We start from the raw sequence: 18,720 nt of genomic DNA, 5'->3' as shown, positions 1-18,720 counted from the left end.
TACTGATGAGTGGCGTGGGGGTTTCTTCCCTAGTTCACAGTCGTGAGCTTGCAGTACTTCTCCGATCAAGTTCCTGGCTGTGGTGATGGATAGCTAGAGAACCGCCAGAAAGCCAGAGCACAGGCTTTATGGGGCATTGATAACTCAATAAATCATGCCGGGGAAGGTTCCATTGTAAAATCACATATCCCGAAAGTGACCTTTTAACCGAGTGAGTTGGAGTTTTGCGAGATCAACTTGGAGAGAACTGCATAATATTGGCAATGATGCAGGAGCAAAATCAAGTCGAACTCGCACTATGCCCACGAACCCTCTCCGCAGTCACTGATGGATAGTTTGAGGGAAACAGAACCCTCATACCCTGTCTCCAACAGAGCCCATCTACCAGGTTAGCGGAATGAATGGGGACTCAGGGAATGTGATCCGATAAGGAAAAGAAAGAAAAAAGAAAAGACAAAGCAAGGAAGACCCCGGCAATTGCAGCGCTAACACGTATTTACGTGGCAATTTCTTGTGCATTTTGAAATGAAGGTGACCACACATGGAGATCCTAACATGATACGAGGCAATTGGATCTATGTGCCCAGGTGACAAGATACGCATCTGGGCAGTATGGAGAGGAGTGACAAGGCCTGAGATGTAAGACAACCCGAAATTCACTCCTCCCAAGAACTCCACCAACCCCTGACGAGATTCTGTTTGCAAATTCGGTAAAGACATCGTTGATAGATCATGTGTGATAGCCATATAAAGTCATATATTAATACTTATTCAATCCTACAGGTGAAAAGAATGGAAAATAAAATAGGTTGAGGTCTGCTTCTATCTAATTTGCGTAAGTTTGCTTCCGTTCCCGCTCCCGTCCCGGCTCCCGTTCCGCTCGGGCATTGGCTCGTGGATTGAGCCCCTTGCTTAACATTACTGCGATCATAAATATGTACTAAGTGGATGCTCACCACACTACACAATGGAAACGGCAGTTCGGTAGGCAGCATACTATCATTTGTACTCAGTGCGGAGCCATTACATATTATTAAGTGTAAAGGGTTGGGTTGCACGATTTCCCAACAGTCCTCATGGATTGCATACTAGATTTAGTGCCAGATCTTCTTTTGCTATGTGGAAATCAATTCAGTTTTGCTTTTATGGTGTAAACTTGGAAATCGTTTCATGAATGTATAATGAGGCACTAGAAACGTTACAGTATACCCATTTGTGATCTACCAGGGGTATGCCACCCAATCCCCCGCCAAACAATGTTCTCAACCAGAATCACAAGCAGCAGGAAAATTGTCTCTCAGCCAAATTAGCCCACCTTCACGCTATGCGTTAACACTTGCACTCTTCGTCATTCCAATCCCCACTGCAGCTGTTGTTCCTGCATCCACAGGCAGAATGACGCCAGTCATCCACCGAGCATGAGGCCCAGCAAGGAACACCACAGCTCCCGCACAATCCCATCCATTCCCTTCAGTCCCCAACAAGCTTCTTTTTCGCCGAGCTTCTCGGGCCTCCTCGCTCATGCCATTCCCATACATCATAGGAGTATAAAGCATCTATCATTTTGGTTAAACTTGATTGCTTAGGGTGGAGAGTGACAACTTACCCCCGGACACACACAGTTCACACGAATTCCATCAGGTGAATGATGCGCTGCCATAGCACGTGTCATATTGACTATGGCGCCTTTGGCAGTTGGATATAGCAGATGAGGTGTGCCGCCTTTCAGACCAGCAACACTTCCCATGTTTACAATGCTCCCTTTGATTTCGCCGTCATTTCGAGTCATTTGCGGGATGGAATATTTGGCCATTTGGACCATAGTGGCAACATTTATCTCCATACTTTTCGCCCATTGTGTCATATCAACATCTACCGCGGTGCCAGCCGCGCCTCCGATCCCGACATTGTTGATCAAAATATCCAATCGGCCGAAATTTTCAATGGCGTATTGCACCGCTGCTTGACAGTCGTCTTCTGAAGTGACATCTGCGCGATATGCAAGTGCTCGACCACGATTTGGTTTTGAATTGACGATTTCCACAGTTTTGTTGGCCCATTCCAAGTTGAGGTCGATGCAGATCACGTCACAACCATCGTCGGTGAGTAGAATTGAGATTGCCCTTCCATTTCCAATACCATCGCCCAGACAGCCTGCACCTGTTACAATGGCAACTTTTCCAGCCAAGGAACGTGATGGGGGTTCGGACGGAATGCCGGGATCCATGGTATGGGACTGCGTGGTTTTCGATTGAGTTTAACCAAATCCTAGACACCACTGAACATCTATATTGGCCTCCATCTCGTATATACCGAGTTCCTAAACAATATGAGCATTCATGCGGGGTATTGAATTCTCAGGTGCGACTCGCCGAGTTACCGGTCGGTAGCCGAGCCGAGGGAGTGGGGCAGTGATTGATGATCGTGCAACACGCGTCAAGACTTGCGCGAATCACCACTTCTAACAAAGTTACAGACAATGGCCGATTTTTCTGAATATGCTGGTCCCAGCGCCGAATGGCTGGCTGTGGAGGCAGCGCTGCCTGCGCCGCCCAAAGACCTGTCGATAGAACAGTTGAAGGCACTACTGAACAAAGGCCGCGAAGAGTCCGCTGCCCAAGATATGATCGACCAGGGACTCAGTTCTGTGGTCCAGATGCACGACCACACAGTGACGGCTCGCGACGGTACACTTCTTGAAGCACGCACCTACCGTCCGGCCGGCGTGCCTATCTCTGAACGTCTACCTGTTTACCTCCATCTTCATGGCGGCGGTTTTCTCTTCGGTACTCTTGCATCTGAAGATGCAACATGCTCTCGCATTGTTGACTCGCGCAACAAAAATGGTACACCCATCGTGGTCTTCAATATAAACTACCGACACACCCCTGAGCATCGCTACCCTGCTGCTTGGGACGATGTCGAAGATGCCTTTGTTTGGCTACATGAGCACATCGCTGAAATCGGTGGGATAAGTGAACAGGTCGTTGTGGGCGGCATTTCAGCGGGAGGGTGGCTGACCGCATCGTTGGCACTATCGCAGCTGCGTGGCGAGGATAAGCGCTTAGCAGCTTGCCCGAAGATTGCGGGACAGGTGCTTATGATCCCCTGTCTCGTCCAATGGGACCACTATGCACCTCGGCAGGAGATGCTCAAGAGTCCTGAACTTTCTAGCTATGTTCAATGTGCCCAGGCTCCTATCTTGCCGGTCGACCGCATGAAGTTGTTTAGTGCGCTACTAGGAATTTCTGATGCAAAGGACGCCGCCGAGAACCTCCGAATGAATCCCGGAAATGCAACTGCAGAGGAAGTCAAGAACTTGCCTCCCACCACCTTTGGAATCGCAGGAAATGATCCGTTGAGGGATGAGGGCCTCTTCTATGGAAAGCACCTTGCCGAGAATGGGTGAGCCGGCCCCACCATTCTACATCTACACTTCCACTTTGCTGATTCAAACATGTTATTTAGCGTCCCAACCAAGGTACATGTCTTCCGTGGTGTGCCTCATGGTTTCAGAAGGTATGGGGACAAGTTGCCTGGAAGCAAGAAGTGGGATGAGGTGATGAGCGAGGGTATTTCATGGGCTCTGTCAAAGCCTGCCCCTGTGCCATTTTTTATTCACTCTGACTAGATGAATAAGCTCAAGCCTTGAGCTGAACATAGACTTGAAGGTTATTGAGTAGAGTATATATCAGCCCTTCAGGGAACTCCTTTTTACATCAAAGTAGAACAGAAGGATAGCCGTAATTGAATAAAATTCATGAAACAAAAGTTCTGTGAAATGCAGATAGTCACCAAGTTCAGAGAACAAAGAACAAGGATCATAAAAGGAGAGCAGACCGGACGAAAGCAAACAACTCAATTAAAACTCCCGAGAATGAGGCGATTCACCGCTCGCGGACCCACAATGTCCGATCTGGCAGCCGTTAAGTGAGAGAGACTTGCTCTTCAACTTCAATTGCCTCATTGTCCTTGGTTTTCACTGTTGTCTGCGACATGCAATGTAATTCTAATTCTCTAGAGATCCCGCATTAAAACCAAGGGCGGGCCCCTCCTCCTCCTCGCCTCACAGAAATCGCATTCGCGCGCAGACATCAATCCATTTCTTGCGCGCAATCCAAAATCACATGAACTTTGTCGCCTCGACTCTTTGAACCATTTCTTGGTCTGAAAGTTGTCACGCGACCCACAGCCTAACCACGCGCTCCGAAATGCCTTCTTCCGCCTCCACAAACGGGGCCTCCTCCACCCCCGACGCCCTCGAATCCGACCTCCTCGTCAAACTGTCCGCCAGCTCTGCGCTCGAAGACCTACAAGAGAACCTCCTCGGATCACTCCACCGCCTGGGCTGGACCGAAAAAATTACCACCCTTGCAACCGAACTACTCCGCGCCGGCCGCTGTGAGACCTTTGACGATGTGATGGCGGCAGTCTTAGCTTCGGCGGAAGGCCGACCCCACCCCGCGCTGGGCTCCAAGGCGACGAACGGCGAAGCGACCTCAAATGGATCAAAAGAAACAAATGGCACGAAAAAGGGTCACAAGGAACCCCCTTTTGACCCCCTGAAATACATCGAGGAGGTGGATGTGCGCATCCCTCTGCCGGTGGTCGAGGAGGGTGTTCGCGGCTTGAAAGATATCCTACGAGAAGTGGCTGACCTGGAAGGAGAAAGTACGTCCAACGGGGACAAGAAATAATGGCTCCCGGCGGCTGGGAAGCACCATCTGAGAACGTGATCATGCATTTTTGGTTTTGATTTCAAGGAGTACAGAATGTTTCGGGCTCATGTCCCCATCTACGAAACTGGGTTTGACATACGAAGCCCACGGGCGCTTTTGCATCAAATAGACAATCAAAATACATTGGGGCTTTATGAGTCCCTTGTTCAACAAATCGATATTCATCACCTTTATCTGTTTCCTTGGATGTCAGAGCAGCATTGAGTGACTTGTACAGGCAATGCCGCATTAGGAGTCCTGGGCTTTGTGCGGCTTTTCGCTTTACTTTTGATCACGGCTTGATAGTCATTTGGATACAACTACGTCATGAATGTATGCATAAGTTCTTGACGTTGCTATCATCGTGTGTCAGTATACCCCATTGGGATAGCTGGTTTAAGCAAAATTGTTCAAACACGGGGGTGCTCAAATGAAAGCCGCCGAAGTATGCCCGAAATTGAGATAGAGATAGACTGGCATAAAATCCGAGATGATACGAAAGATAGGAAAGCTCTGACGTTGCACATTTGAGAAAGAAAACAAATTCCTAGATCATCAAAACCACATCAAGATGCCCAAAGTACGCTACGAGTATATCGGCCCGAAAAACTGCACCATTCTGACAGATAGAGGGGCACTGAAGGACGAAAGTGCCGTTTGTATTAGAACTATGGCGCTTGCTTGCTCAACAGCTTTGCATTCTTTACTCATGCCACTTATAGGTGCGAATGGCATAGGCGAGGCAACAGTATGTGCATTTGCAGAAGGATATGGAATTGGCTGTCGGTTATTTCCGCAAGGAATCCGTCGTTGAAGACTAGGATCGTTGTTTCATTATTACCGAGAGTATGTGTCCTAGATTCATTCTCCGGTTAGTCCCACATGGAATAAATAACAAAAGACAGTAGATACACCAAGAGAGCTATTGGATCCGCCGCTTACGAGACCCAACATTGCGAAAGGAGTGGAGTTTGTGGTCTAAGAGGATGTTATACAAACACAGCAAAGTGGAACTTAGTGGAGTTTGAGAAAATTATAGTGCTTATGTGCTTTAAGTGACAGACAAGCTACTAGATTGTCCAACGGTCTGACGTGTCACTATATCCCGCCGTACCACGTCAAGGACTCCTCCAAAACTTGGTTACAACTTCTCCCCAGTTGTCTAGACCCTCCTTGTACTTTATGGATCAAAGGCAGTTCAACAACGAAATGAAGTTTAGTGGAGCCAACAATATTCGCTCACTACAGATGTAGTGAGTTATATTGAGAGTGAATATCGATTGAACAGTACACAAACAGAAATTGTTTAAGAAAGCACTGATCTTCGCTTAAAAGGAAAAAAGAAGAAGAAGCTTAATATTCCGTCAAATTCAGTATAAAAGTGATGAAATTGATCAAATTTAAGATTGCGATGGGGAAGTTCCAGGCCCAGTCACGTGTTGATCGGACCCAGGCGCTGTCTTCGCCCAAACCTCTATTTTATTTGCTTTATTTACTCTTAGCTTATCATTCAAGTTGATTTCTTTTATTCTTGAAAGATCAGACGGGTTCACGTTGATAAGTGGTTTATCAATTAAGCGCGTTTCGTCCCAGTCCCCTGAACCGCCAACCCTCCACTCTCAGCTTGTTGATAGCCGCGTTGCTCGACCGCCCCTCATCGAAAAGGAGTACGCCCAGTAATCATTTTACGAACAACCAAGGAACAAGATTTACCTTATGCACCCAAGAGATCTCCAAGCTTGCCCATGTTTATCTGTCAACTTTTGAATCCTCCAGTCTCTCTTTCAGCCCGCACCTGAGAAGATAGAGCATTCGGCGCATTACCGCTGACACTCACTTCGTTTGCTTTGACTGGCTCCAGCACCCCCCAACTGGCGGCGGCGCCTACGCACATCAAAAACTCATCACTGCCCTCGGGGTTTTATATTTCCGAAGACTCGCTATCATGTCTCTCCACACCCACTATGCCGACTCCGATGCGGACGATGAATACGAACGCAGCGTCATTCCTTCTCCAGGCCTTCAACTCGACTCGGAATCTTCCCCCACTGACTCCGTTATTGATTCCGCGGAACACACTCCCACCAGATTTGGATACTCGATGGACGCTCTCCGTTCTCCGTCAAGACTCATCACAGAATGGGAAATCGATGAATGCAAAGAATTTTTGACCTCGCTTGGGTTGCTGCAATACCACGGCACATTTAGAGGTGGGTGGACTCTCTTGTGGTTAACAGTGTGTATGGTATACTGATAACAACTTACCAGAAAACGGGATTGTCGGCGAAGCGCTCGTTGCCTTGAAGCACGAGGAGTTGAAAGAAATGGGAATTAACAGTGTCGGCCATCGATTGACCATTTTGAAAAGTGTATATGAGATCAAAGTCAAGCAAGATGTTCCCTTGGACCCGGACCATTATATTCCACTTTGTAAGTCGCCAGATTTCACGCCCCAGCAACACTGCTAATACCATGTTTACAGCGGCGGATCAAGGTGTCAATGAGACGGCAACACAAGAGGACCTCGCTCGTTTAATCAAATCGATTCAAATTCGAGATGAAAAGATCATGCTGGTTGAAACGGAGTTGCGCCGGATCACAGATGATTACCGGAGACTACGGGAAGAAATTCTACCTGTGATTAAAATAGTAAAAGACCGATCACATCCGCTACCTCCCCCTCTTCAGGGGGTCAGCCAGAGAACTGGCACGACAGCACATCCACTATCACGCCCTCTACTCCATTTTCTTTCAACACCAACAACGATAACCCTACGTCTAAGATTGCGAGGGCCTTCTCGAAGCGCATGCACTCTAGTGGCACTACATCCAAAAACAACTCACCAACGCAAATTCCACCTATGATCCATGAAGGGAGATCCCACCACGATATACTGAACCCATCAGCCGCTGCTTTAGCTGCCTCATCCCATCCAACATCCTCCATGAGCGGAGGAGCACAGATATCACCCGGAATTCCCTCACCAACTTCGCCACACACCCACCACGCCCATCCTCAGACTCTCAACCCACGATCCTATTCCCAACCAAGCTCTGGCGGAAACCGCAACACGTCCTATGATTACCCCGAACAACCTCATTCCGGAAACAGACTTACTCCGAGCCAGCTTCCATCATCCCGTGCGGAAACCCCGTCTTCCGCGTCACGTCTCGACCCACGTAATGACCCACGTGCTGAATCGAGGGCCGAGTCGAGGACCGGCGGCAGCAGTGAAAATCCAAGTAGTGTGGAAATCTTCAAGTCTTTCCGGGTATCTTGGGAAGACCCTTGCTACAAGGTTCTGCCGGCTGCGCTCAAGAAATACAACATCAACTCCGACTGGAAGAACTACGCATTGTACATCGTCTATGGTGATCAAGAGCGCTGTCTAGAATTACAGGAAAAGCCCCTTCTCCTGTTCAAACAGTTGGAAAAGGAGGGCCGAAAACCAATGTTCATGTTGCGCAAGATTCATACGGATCCTCCAGGACCTGGTCAGTCAACACCCAATAGTGCTGGCTTCGAAGGTGGCCGACCAGGGCAAATAAATTTGCCTGGTGGTGTGCTGTGATATGTCAATCCACAACCCCCTTTGGTACATTCGTGTCTGGCTTGAGATACCCGGTGACTTTTGACTACTTGTTGGTTGGATCACCTCTTCCGTTTGCATTTAGTTATGTATGAGTGAATCTTCTTGTGTTGTCGGTTTTGTCGGTGTTTTGTGTTCTTGGAAAGCCCGGTGTACCATCCCCTTCCCCAGGGAGCGAACCTTTCAAGGGCGACTATAACGTTTCTACTTCTCCCACATTCAATGGTTCTTGCTGCATTGAGTATCGGGCTTTATCTCCCCAGATATTCCTTCATTGACATTGGATCATAGCCAGCCCAATGTTTCTAGCACAGCACATACTTAGCTTGTATATGAGATTCCCACCATTTGTTTGGATTGCTGAAGCTTTATGTTGATTCCATCTTGTCCCTGCTAAGGTTGGTATATACGAATGTAAGCCTCTAATGACCTCCGAGTAGCATGGAGCAATAGGGCAGTTTGGTGTTTACAAGACCTCAAGACACCCACCACTAAGGGTAGAGTTACCCAATACATCCCCCATAAGCTGAAGTAAGAGAACAAAAAAACATCACACATATGGATTCAAGAAATTGAATAGATAATTATGCTAGATATACAAGTTCTTTCACCTCCAAACTTCTATAGTTTCTTATCATCACGTGTTGTCGTGTCAAGGACGCGTTGGTGATAGCGCACACTTTCTTTCCCACCCAATGACCAAAGCCCTCAGTCTTGGTAACTAATTTCCAATGAGCTGGGATCGTGTCATTCAAGACTCTGACGAGGATGAACTCCTCGAGGGGGATGATCCTCCCACAATCGTCACTCCCCTCCATCCCCCGCAGCCCGCAATACAACAACAAGACCATGAATATGGCCCCGCCAAATATGCGACCCATGATGCGGTGCAGGAACACGGCTCTGCAGTGGACGAAAGTATATTCCCCCAGCTGAATGTTAATTTCGACGATTTTCTCCAGCCGCAGGAAAGTCACCATGAAATGATATCATCGTCTCAGCAGCGGCGCGAGGAGAGATGGATCCCCTCCACCGGCGAGGGTGGAAGTGGATCAGTTGGTATGTCCTAAAAAAATAGCTTTGAGATGAAAAGGACTTTCCCGGAAACTTTTGCTCGCGCTGACACCCTTCACACGCTTCAGGCGCAATGATGAACGAAATTGGACTTGCCCAGAGAAGACTTATGGACGATGACCCCTCCACTGCTGGCCAACAGCTTCCATATACTGGGACATTATATTCGACTGCATCTGTCCAATCTGCGCCATTTCCTACAATTCCAAGCTCTCACCCTTATCAAATTGGGCCCCAATCAGGGAGCGAGAATCTCCCTTACACTTTGGCTCCCAATGGCACGCATATGGCCGGAAACTCGTCCTCACTGGCCAATCGAAGGGAAATCTATGATTTGACTCCCATCGATGCTGCTAATCAAATGGACACATTCTCAAACGGCGTCCCTAGCCAACCTTTAATGGGAAATAATAGTTCAGATCTAAACCCACACCAGGATACCTTGCAGCCCAGGTCTCAACAAACAGGCCCGTATTCCCCCCATGACACGGAACCTATGTCATCTGTCACATCAATGCGACTTAGCGGCCCAAAGACCGACACAGCCGGAACCAGTCTCATCTCCCCGCAACAATCGCAGACAAGCGCATACGATGAACTTGCCTTGCCAGCCGCTCCACCGATTGCACCACCGCCTGTAGTTGTTGAGCCCCCAACTGCAAAGAAAAAGCGAGGACGGCCCAAGAAACAGTCTTTGCCCGATGACGACGAAGATGATGAGCTAGCCAACTCTCGGGACCACGAGTTCAGGACCCCTGGCCCAAATGGTGCGATTGATCCATCCGATAGTAAAGAAGCTACGGAGAATGACACCCCGGTCTCAAGTGGAGTCTCCGACGAGACTGACGAAGATAATTTAGAAGCAGTTGCCCAGCCCGGAAATTCGGAAGCCAAGGCGTCGAAAAAGAAGAGAACTAAGCAAGCGAAGGCTACACCCACGTCTAATTCCGTCCCGAGTGAGGATGGCGTGATCTGGATTGACACAAAGCCTATCGGTGTTGAATCTGTCAACCAAAACACCTATCCAAACACGGAATCAGAGATCCCAAAGAATGATCCTGGCTCTGTGATAGTGGATTCCAACCCCCAGAATCACCCTCAGCCAGCGCAGACATCGGCACCTGCCGTGGCAATAGAAGAAAAGCCCCAATCCACAAACGAAAAGCCAGCACCAAAAAAGCGCGGACGCAAGCGAAAGCAACCCGCCGAACAAGAAGAAACAACTACAACCAAAGATACACCAAAACCAAAGAATATCTCCACAGACGCTCAAACACCCGGATCAAAGCTCGCCGTTGTCGTGGACAACAGCCCCAAGTCTGCAGAATTTAACGGTCAAGATGAAGCACCAGTCATCATAGAAGAGCAGAGCAAAGACCTCATTCCAGCGCCAGCCGATGAACCCCTTCCACCTACATCCGCACCTGAACCGCCCCAAACTCCATCTAAGCCTGATACTGCGTCTGTCAACACTCCCCAGAACGCAGGGAAGGGCCCGAACAAACACAGTCCTATCTCGGCTCGGGGTGGAGTACCTTATCGTGTGGGATTGAGTAAGAGGGCGAGGATCGCGCCGCTACTGAAGATGGTGCGGAAGTAGGACGACGGATTCTGTCTGCTTTGTATTGCTTTATTGATATACCTCTTCTCGTATCGTTTCATCCTTTTTGTTTGCCTGTTTGAGGGACTTTAGTGTGTTTGTGCTTTTGCTGCTATTATTATACCCCTTGAGAGCATCCTCTCGTCGCGCTGATTCGCTCTGCTGCTTATTCTTTCCTGTATTCATTCTCTTGGCATTGGTAAACTCCCCTGCGGGTTACGATCGAACATATTTCCATGATATGGGTCCATCATTACAGTGCGCAAGTTGAGGAAATGGTTTCTTGACATCATTCTGTCAGCTGTGACAATTTGCCACAAGATCTTCTCAGTTAGTCTGAATATCAGAAAGATCACCAATGCTAGAACATGGAACAGATCTTCCCATTTTAGACTGCATGGGTAACTAACAATAGCACTAGTGAAAGATGAAACGTTTGTATGTCAATTCTGCTATTAGTAAACACTCTTCAGTCAATGGTGTAATCGATATCTGTTGCATCTGCCGGGCCGTTCAAACGAATGAGAATGACCATATTAAAGCCAAGGAGTAAGTATAAATTCAATGAAGCAAACGTTCAACTCGGCCAAAACCATTGCTGAAAATTCAATCACGAGGTCAACATGATTCGTTACATCCACATCGCAACGAACAGAGCAAGGAACAAGGATGTCAGAGCCGCGGTTCCAATCATTCGGAAGTCAGAGTCTGCTTCCGACTTAGCATCATTGCGATTAATCTTTGGATCCCATGCATCGCCATTGAAAGGAGTCTCAATAGTGCAATAACCAGCGTCCTTCTGGCAACCTTTGCCACAATCGTTGGTCGTGTTGCCGCACGCATTTTCATTGTTGCAGCAGAAGCCAAATGTGGAGCCAAGGCAAGTATAATTAGAACCGCAAGATCCATCCCAAGAGATCGGCTTGTTGGGATCCGCGGAAGAAGCCTTCTTTGGCTTCTTCTTGTGAGTGGGCATTCGGGTGTCCTTGCGGTACCAAAGCGGCCGGGGATCACGAAGGCAGTCTCCAACAGTGACCGCACGGTATCCTAACCTTTTGATGGCTTTAAGCATGTGCTCTGTGAGGTTGTGGACAGTCTGTTCGTGGGCATCATGGGCGATGACAAGCCAGGACTTGGTACGTGGGTCGCTTTTGAGGACCTGGTGATCAAAAATGTCCTTGGATCGTTGAATCAGGTCGGGGCTGTCATTCTTGTAGTCGTCTGTATCGATGTCATAGAGAATAATGTGGTAGCCAAGTTCACCCAGCTCATTTCCGCATTCTGTGTCAGGGCTGCAGCTGGAATAAGGCGGGCGCATGTAAGTAGGGAAGTGACCCAGGATGTTCCGCAGCGCGGCTTCGTTCTTCTCCAACTGCTCACTGCGTTGGGAGGGAGTGATCTTGCTGAGATCTTCATGCGACCAAGTGTGACTGGCAATCTGGTGACCACTTGAGTGCATGCGCTCGATCAGCGAAGCCCAAGGCAGAGTGAGATCGTCGATAGCACCCTTTCCATTGTTGATGCCAGTGATGAAGAATGTCGCTTTCGCATCATATTTGTCCAGCAAATCGAGCAGATCTCCAGTGTAGCGGGTCGGACCATCGTCAAAGGTCAGTGCAACGGTTCCGGGGATAGCACATGAGCGGATCTGGGTTGGACCGTAAGGGACTTGGCCGACATGTGGACGGGAAATTTCCTTGGTTGGGGGTCCATAAGGCGACCTGTGAGCATCGCAGTGGCCGTAGTCAATCTTGCAATCTGGGGACCGACAGTGTGCTTTGGATGTGCCACAAAATCCTATATTTTTATCAGTAAGACATTCGATATCATGCTCTCAATACTTACCTGCACCGGAGCAGCATGTACCGACCGGGCATTTGCCGATCTTGGGACCACAGCGATAGTCGGCATTACTGGGTGCGTCACGATTGCTCAGCCGAGATTCAGCTGTCTCGGATTCGACTGGCACGGTGTACACAGGACCAGCGCCATGGATCTCGCCTTGCACACAGGTCACCAAAGCGGGTATAAGCAAAACAAAGATCGGATGCAAACGCATCTTGATAGTATATACTCTTATGCGATGTTCAATGAGTATGCAGAGGTGGGGAGATGAGTTGGAATAGCAAAGGATTTCGAGAAGAGAGAGAGAGAGAAGAGAGAAGGAAGAGCAGTCCATGAGGCAAGGTACGATATGAGCTATGTTTTAGGAAAGAGGAAAGAAGAAAGAGCAACAAGAGGAAGCTTCGAATGCATTTTTGAATTGTACCTGAAAAAAAGGGGGAAGAACACAGGACTTCTAGGTACATTTATGCAATTCAGCTTCCTTGTAAGGGTGGAAGTTAATGATGCGCTTGTAGATTTCAATATCAACGTGGGTATCGTTAAGTCAATGCCATCTTGGGCATGTGAGGTTTGGCCTAAGATTCCTGCACTTCTGCCATCATATGACCATAGTTGAATACTATTGCATTATGACAGACACGCAGGCCGTGTAGGTTAGATACAGCAAGCATGTCATGGCGATGCAATCGACCTCGATGTCTGCAGTCGCACACTGGGATTTTGCCTGGAAGGCTGTGCCATGGGACAACTTTATCTTGTCTGCACTAGTAAGTTACCGCCTCTTGCATCAATTGTCCTGTGCAACATCATCCTCCCCGACGGCGGAGAAGATAAAAGGTGCAAGACTATCCAGGTGCGGGCCGAACTTCGAGGGAGCAGTCCGTGCGATGACGCCGATAGCAGCGATCAAGTGCCGACGCTGCACCACAGATATATTGGAGGAAAGCGTTTTGGTAAGGGTGGAGACAAAGTTGTTGAGTTGACTTTCGGAGAAGTGAAGCACGAGCGCTGAGATGGCTGTTAATGCGCGCTTGGTGACAACAGTTCCCGCCGTGTCATTTCGGATGACGGCCATGACTGAAATTTGGAGGCCATCGAGCTCACGTTCCTGGAGAAGAGGTCCAAAGCAGGTCACAACCTTGATAAGCACATCGATCGCATCACTGCTGAAGCCCCGAGACGGATCCTTCTCCATCATACCTCGCACCAGTGAGCCCCGCCTGCCGGAGGGGGAAGGTGTTGGGCCAGTCAAGCGGGGGATCAGGACCTTCGATACAGCCGAGTATGCCGTAATCACATTTTGGGGCGCAGGCTGGCCTGCTTGGGGGCGAGGGAGGGTGTCAACGATAACGCGAAGAGCTGTGTTGGGCACGGAGGTGTCTATCGTCTCAGAGGCGGTCAAGCTAGCCAGCTGCTCGAGAAGAGGTGTAAGGGATTCGAATGGCAGGCGGACGGCGAGCGGACCAAGGCTGTTGAACGTAAAGTTAGACCTCAGCATTATAGCGGGACAAATCCAGGCACTAACCATTTGAGCGCGATGTTCTGCACATCGCCGTGTTGATCATCCAAAGCTTTGAGTAGACCATCTGCAAGCTTTGTTGATGTAGTTCGATCATGGGTGAGGAAGGAAGAATTTGGGTTGGTCAGGATCCCATAGAGATCATTCAGAGACATGTATCTCAGGTCGGCATCGGGGTCATTGAGCTTCGACAGCAGCGTGAGGATGGTTGACTGCGTTATTTGACGGTCTGCCATGATGATGTGGGAGAAATGGTAGGTGAGATATATTGAGAAAGTTAGAATTTAACTAGGTGTAGGTAAAGGCGCCAAATAGCTTCTAATAGATAAACGCCGCAACGTGGGGTCTTTCCGCCTTAAGTTGTTCGTATGTGGCCTCAGGCCAACAATCCACTTCAAAGGCCTCGTCTCCGCCATGCGTCATCTACGTACATACTAGTAGTAGTAAGTACCTTTGAATGACGTCCAATTAACCATCTTTTACAACGCTAGAACATATTTGGTTCAATACATTGTCAGTTCATACAAGATACCATATTCTCGACTACGTGACCTTTTCTAGTTCATTTATCAAGCTATTCTACCACGTGATACTTCTCAGTCTAAAGATATTTAGAATTCGGTCAGAGTTATTAACGAGAGTGTATCCGTTTCGATTGCTAGATGAGAATGACTAACTATCATATTCCATACTACATATATCTTGGACTTCGATGTCGGAGAAGGTGACACAGACCTGATCCCTTCAATAACCACATTAAAATCTTCTTTCGACCTAAGTTCAACGAAGTCTCGACGAAAGAACTTACCTTGACATTGCACTCAAGCTGAACGAGAGCCATAGGCTGACGCGTCAAAGTCCAAGTTGATGCAGGCATCCTTTTTGAAAGTGTCACTTCCACCATCCGCCCAGAAATCAGTCCATGGTTGTCCTCCAATGCACTTGCTCTGGTCATAAAAGGCAGCTCGCTGGCGATGAGCGCCATAGGCCAGCACTCGGAAAGAATTTGTCGGCGGAACATCCGTGTTTCGACAAGTGTTGTCCCATACATTGACTTCGTGGGCACTGCCCGAGCAATCTTTGCCAGAGTATGCGCGGATCTTGAAGGAGAGAGCTCCAGAGCTAAGGCTCATGAGTGCGAGAGCTTTTCCGATATGCATTGTGGATAGATGAAAGGTAGAATATCTGTACTGATTGTATTGATTGTAGTTGAATGATATGGAACTTCCACGGGGTTTCCTCATCTTTTATATTTCAAAGTGAGATGGTGCCAAGTCTTTGCACTATCACTGACCGGGTACAGAGGGCTTAGAGATGCGGCGTAAGTTCAGCATTTGTGACTATTTTAGCCCGTACTTTCCAAGAAGTCGCCATGAAACACTGCCTACTCGGATCTGTACGCATGTTCTCCACTGCTTCTAGGGATATGATTGATGGGCAAGGGGGTCAGCTAGATCAATGTTGATAGAGATTCGTGGACATGTTGAGCCAGCTGATGATGATTTCTGGATTCTGACAAATGGTCTTACCCTGTACCGTGTATAAGCGACCCCCCGGGTAATCCATCCCTATTAATACCTTGCAACGCTATGAATCATTATTGTCCAAACACAATGGAGATGCCGAGGTTTGACCAGATATCCAAAAACACTAACTTGGGACATACAAATAAATTCAGTTTCCTCTAATGTATACATTATCGTCGTGTTGATCTGATAACCATAAGCAGTTATCTATATATTCTAGAAAAACAGCGGTGCCGTCTCCAGCAATGAGCCTGGCCATTGCAAAGAACACTTACGTTGCCCAAATTGGGGATCTATACGCTGCATGTAAGGAACCAATCGGCCCAACCGTGGGGCGCATTTCTTCCCCGCCATAGTCATGCACCTGCGTATAAAGTGTAGATCTTGTAGCCTATCATCAAACTATCCATTTCAGCCCTTTGGCTAATCCACAAAGCCTCTGGCACGCCAAGGGGATGGGGGCTCCAGGAACCCACTTAAATGGCTACAACCAACTTAGCGTGTAGTACCCCAAAGAGCAAATGCAGCAGCGTATAGAAGTCAGCCACACGGGTAGATCAATACGCCCCGCTCTTAAGGCCACCCATCGATTTGTGTCACGTTCAAGTCCAATCAAACTTGTCCTTGGCGGTTTAGAGTGGCCTTGCACACTACCTAATCGAGCTAAACCATGCGCCCGCGTACCTTATTAATCTACAAGGAGTGGAAACCTTTGAGGATCAAAGATCAGCATTGTGTTGATCAGCAAAATACGAGCGCTGGCCAATGGGAATTCGAGTAAGCAGGGTTCCTTGGCAAATCTCTACTATAGCTCATTGATGTAGAGATTTCGAAAGCACTTGCAAAAATACGTTGATTCAGCTACTACCTAGATAGGCACCGCCGTACTAAATCGGCTGAGGTGCCAATATCGAGAGATACTCTTTTTTGAGATATAAAAAGACAATCCCATCAAGGATAATTCAGACATCCAAGTTGTCTTTACCTCAACAAAAACCAAGAATCAATTTCATCTCTAAACATTCAATATATCAGCAACCATGCATCTCGCAAAGGCTCTCACCTTGTTCTGTCTCAGCTCCGGAGCCCTTTCTTTCAAAATCCGTGCATTTAGGGAGGGTGACTGCAAGGGCGAGGCCACGGAGATCAACATTTGGGACAATACCTGCAAAGGCTCTGGTGTCCCGAAAACCCTCTCCTTCGAGGTACTCTCCTATGGAGCTCATCGCCAGCGAGCTGGATTCTACTCGGACGGCTCTTGCAATGCCCTTGGCAGGGAATGGGTTGATTATTTCGCGGATGGCGGAAGTAATGTGTTTAAGAAGGGTGGATGCATCAATTTGGGCTTTGGAGCGTATTCAATGGGATCTCGCTCAGCTTAATGGCTAAACTCAGGTGAGCTTTCCTATTCAATTGATACTACGGCTATGGGGACTTTAAGGAAGTAACTAACACTACTGCCATGCTAATTTAGTCAGCGATACTCCTGAGAGCTTGATGTTCCGTGAAAGAATAGGACAGTGAAATGAAAGGGAACTTGAAAAAGGAGATACTGTCGTTGAAGATCCTCTGCTCGCTTTTCAAAGCTTTTTAGCTCCACCTTCGGAACTCATAAGTGTAGCTTGCTTTCTATTCCGTTATTGCATCAGCTCTGAGAAGTACAATGTCACATGGATTTCGCCTCGGGGACATGGTCTGCACCCATCTCGGATGAGTTCTATAATAGTCACTCCTTTTGAATACCTTTCGTTAAACCAGATCATTGACAATTGTATGTATGGATGTAAATATAGATTAGATCAGATACGGAACCCAGGTACTGAATCCACAATATTACATCATTACGCACAGGCCACTTCGGAAGCGGCTGGGGAGTGATCTTACGACCAAACTGGCCCAGTGTGGCTGGAGCAAAACCGGGAACACCTGGGCAACTTTAGATTACTTTATTGCTACGTAGACAATCCATTCACCTATCACACACTTCATATATTCTCTATCCCTCCATCTTCATTCGTACCGAGCTATCTCATACACAATGGTCTTTGCGCGCCGTTCAATCTTCCGCGCTGCGAATGTAGCTCAATCCCTCCGAGCAGCCCCTGTTGCCCGTCGGTCTGCTCAGCTCCTCGGCCGCCGGTTCAATTCCACTGGCGGTAGCTACGAGAAGAGCCACAGCTCCAGCGATTTGCCATGGTGAGTTTGCATTCTAAAGCGCCTTGGTATCTAGTATCTAATTGCTTGTCTTGTTATAGGCTATTTGGCTCCGTTGCCATCACTGGCCCAATGGTCTTCTACTTGTGGCCCTCTAAGTCAGACTCTCACCATGACGCCCACGGTGATGCCCACGGTGATTCCCACGATGCCGAGCACGAAGAGAAGGAAGATGAGAAGGTAGAGGAGGCCGAGGAGAAGCCTGCGGAGGACAGCGAGGCCCAAGAATCTTCCGAGGAAACTCCAAAGAAGGATGATAAGAAGCAGGACGAGGAGAAGAAGGAGGAGAAGTCTAAGGATGATAAGAAGGAAGAATCCAAGGAAGACAACAAGGAAAACAACAAGGAAGAGAACAAGGAAGACAACAAGGAAGAGAACAAGGAAGACAACAAGGAAGAGCCTAAGGAGGAGAAGAAGGAGAAGTCTAAGGATGATAAGAAGGAAGAATCCAAGGAAGACAACAAGGAGGAGAAGAAGAAGAAGGAAGACAAGCAGGATGACTCCAAAACGGAGGAGAAGGAATCGAAGAATGAGTCCAAGAATGAGGAATCAAAGGAGCCCAAGGAGGGTGAATCTAAGGAAGAGCCCAAGAAGGATGATTCCAAGGAAGAGTCCAAGGAGTAAGAATGTCTTA

General features: G+C 48.1%; 10 protein-coding genes across 10 annotated transcripts; 6 read left to right on the top strand and 4 right to left on the bottom strand.

The window, feature by feature from the left end:
• Positions 1–1,322: 1,322 nt before the first annotated feature.
• On the bottom strand, positions 1,323–2,227 carry N7529_002334 (SDR family NAD(P)-dependent oxidoreductase; the record flags this gene model as incomplete). Its single annotated transcript, XM_057237862.1, has 2 exons — positions 1,323–1,556; positions 1,607–2,227. The coding sequence occupies 2 exons, from the start codon at positions 2,225–2,227 to the stop codon at positions 1,323–1,325; spliced, it is 855 nt and encodes a 284-aa protein (XP_057100473.1).
• Positions 2,228–2,479: 252 nt separating this feature from the next.
• On the top strand, positions 2,480–3,631 carry N7529_002333 (alpha/beta hydrolase; the record flags this gene model as incomplete). Its single annotated transcript, XM_057237861.1, has 2 exons — positions 2,480–3,405; positions 3,469–3,631. 2 exons carry the CDS (start codon positions 2,480–2,482, stop codon positions 3,629–3,631), a joined length of 1,089 nt encoding a protein of 362 aa, XP_057100472.1.
• A 580-nt stretch (positions 3,632–4,211) lies between these two features.
• Positions 4,212–4,697, top strand: N7529_002332 (uncharacterized protein; the record flags this gene model as incomplete). Its single annotated transcript, XM_057237860.1, has 1 exon — positions 4,212–4,697. The coding sequence occupies one exon, from the start codon at positions 4,212–4,214 to the stop codon at positions 4,695–4,697; it is 486 nt and encodes a 161-aa protein (XP_057100471.1).
• Positions 4,698–6,663: 1,966 nt separating this feature from the next.
• On the top strand, positions 6,664–8,290 carry N7529_002331 (adaptor protein STE50; the record flags this gene model as incomplete). The annotated part of the gene is made up of 4 exons (XM_057237859.1): positions 6,664–6,928; positions 6,987–7,148; positions 7,201–7,303; positions 7,369–8,290. 4 exons carry the CDS (start codon positions 6,664–6,666, stop codon positions 8,288–8,290), a joined length of 1,452 nt encoding a protein of 483 aa, XP_057100470.1.
• Positions 8,291–9,039: 749 nt separating this feature from the next.
• Positions 9,040–10,982, top strand: N7529_002330 (uncharacterized protein; the record flags this gene model as incomplete). Its single annotated transcript, XM_057237858.1, has 2 exons — positions 9,040–9,367; positions 9,451–10,982. 2 exons carry the CDS (start codon positions 9,040–9,042, stop codon positions 10,980–10,982), a joined length of 1,860 nt encoding a protein of 619 aa, XP_057100469.1.
• Positions 10,983–11,613: 631 nt separating this feature from the next.
• Positions 11,614–13,041, bottom strand: N7529_002329 (chitin deacetylase CDA6; the record flags this gene model as incomplete). The annotated part of the gene is made up of 2 exons (XM_057237857.1): positions 11,614–12,779; positions 12,828–13,041. 2 exons carry the CDS (start codon positions 13,039–13,041, stop codon positions 11,614–11,616), a joined length of 1,380 nt encoding a protein of 459 aa, XP_057100468.1.
• Positions 13,042–13,614: 573 nt separating this feature from the next.
• Positions 13,615–14,582, bottom strand: N7529_002328 (uncharacterized protein; the record flags this gene model as incomplete). The annotated part of the gene is made up of 2 exons (XM_057237856.1): positions 13,615–14,296; positions 14,353–14,582. 2 exons carry the CDS (start codon positions 14,580–14,582, stop codon positions 13,615–13,617), a joined length of 912 nt encoding a protein of 303 aa, XP_057100467.1.
• A 585-nt stretch (positions 14,583–15,167) lies between these two features.
• On the bottom strand, positions 15,168–15,506 carry N7529_002327 (uncharacterized protein; the record flags this gene model as incomplete). Its single annotated transcript, XM_057237855.1, has 1 exon — positions 15,168–15,506. The coding sequence occupies one exon, from the start codon at positions 15,504–15,506 to the stop codon at positions 15,168–15,170; it is 339 nt and encodes a 112-aa protein (XP_057100466.1).
• A 1,406-nt stretch (positions 15,507–16,912) lies between these two features.
• On the top strand, positions 16,913–17,254 carry N7529_002326 (uncharacterized protein; the record flags this gene model as incomplete). Its single annotated transcript, XM_057237854.1, has 1 exon — positions 16,913–17,254. One exon carries the CDS (start codon positions 16,913–16,915, stop codon positions 17,252–17,254), a length of 342 nt encoding a protein of 113 aa, XP_057100465.1.
• Positions 17,255–17,910: 656 nt separating this feature from the next.
• Positions 17,911–18,710, top strand: N7529_002325 (uncharacterized protein; the record flags this gene model as incomplete). The annotated part of the gene is made up of 2 exons (XM_057237853.1): positions 17,911–18,068; positions 18,128–18,710. 2 exons carry the CDS (start codon positions 17,911–17,913, stop codon positions 18,708–18,710), a joined length of 741 nt encoding a protein of 246 aa, XP_057100464.1.
• Between the last annotated feature and the right edge of the window lie 10 nt (positions 18,711–18,720).

This window comes from Penicillium soppii (assembly GCF_028829465.1).
Source record: "Penicillium soppii strain IBT 18220 chromosome Unknown utg000003l, whole genome shotgun sequence".
Lineage (NCBI taxonomy): Eukaryota > Fungi > Ascomycota > Eurotiomycetes > Eurotiales > Aspergillaceae > Penicillium > Penicillium soppii.
This window is presented reverse-complemented; position numbering and strand designations above follow the sequence as displayed.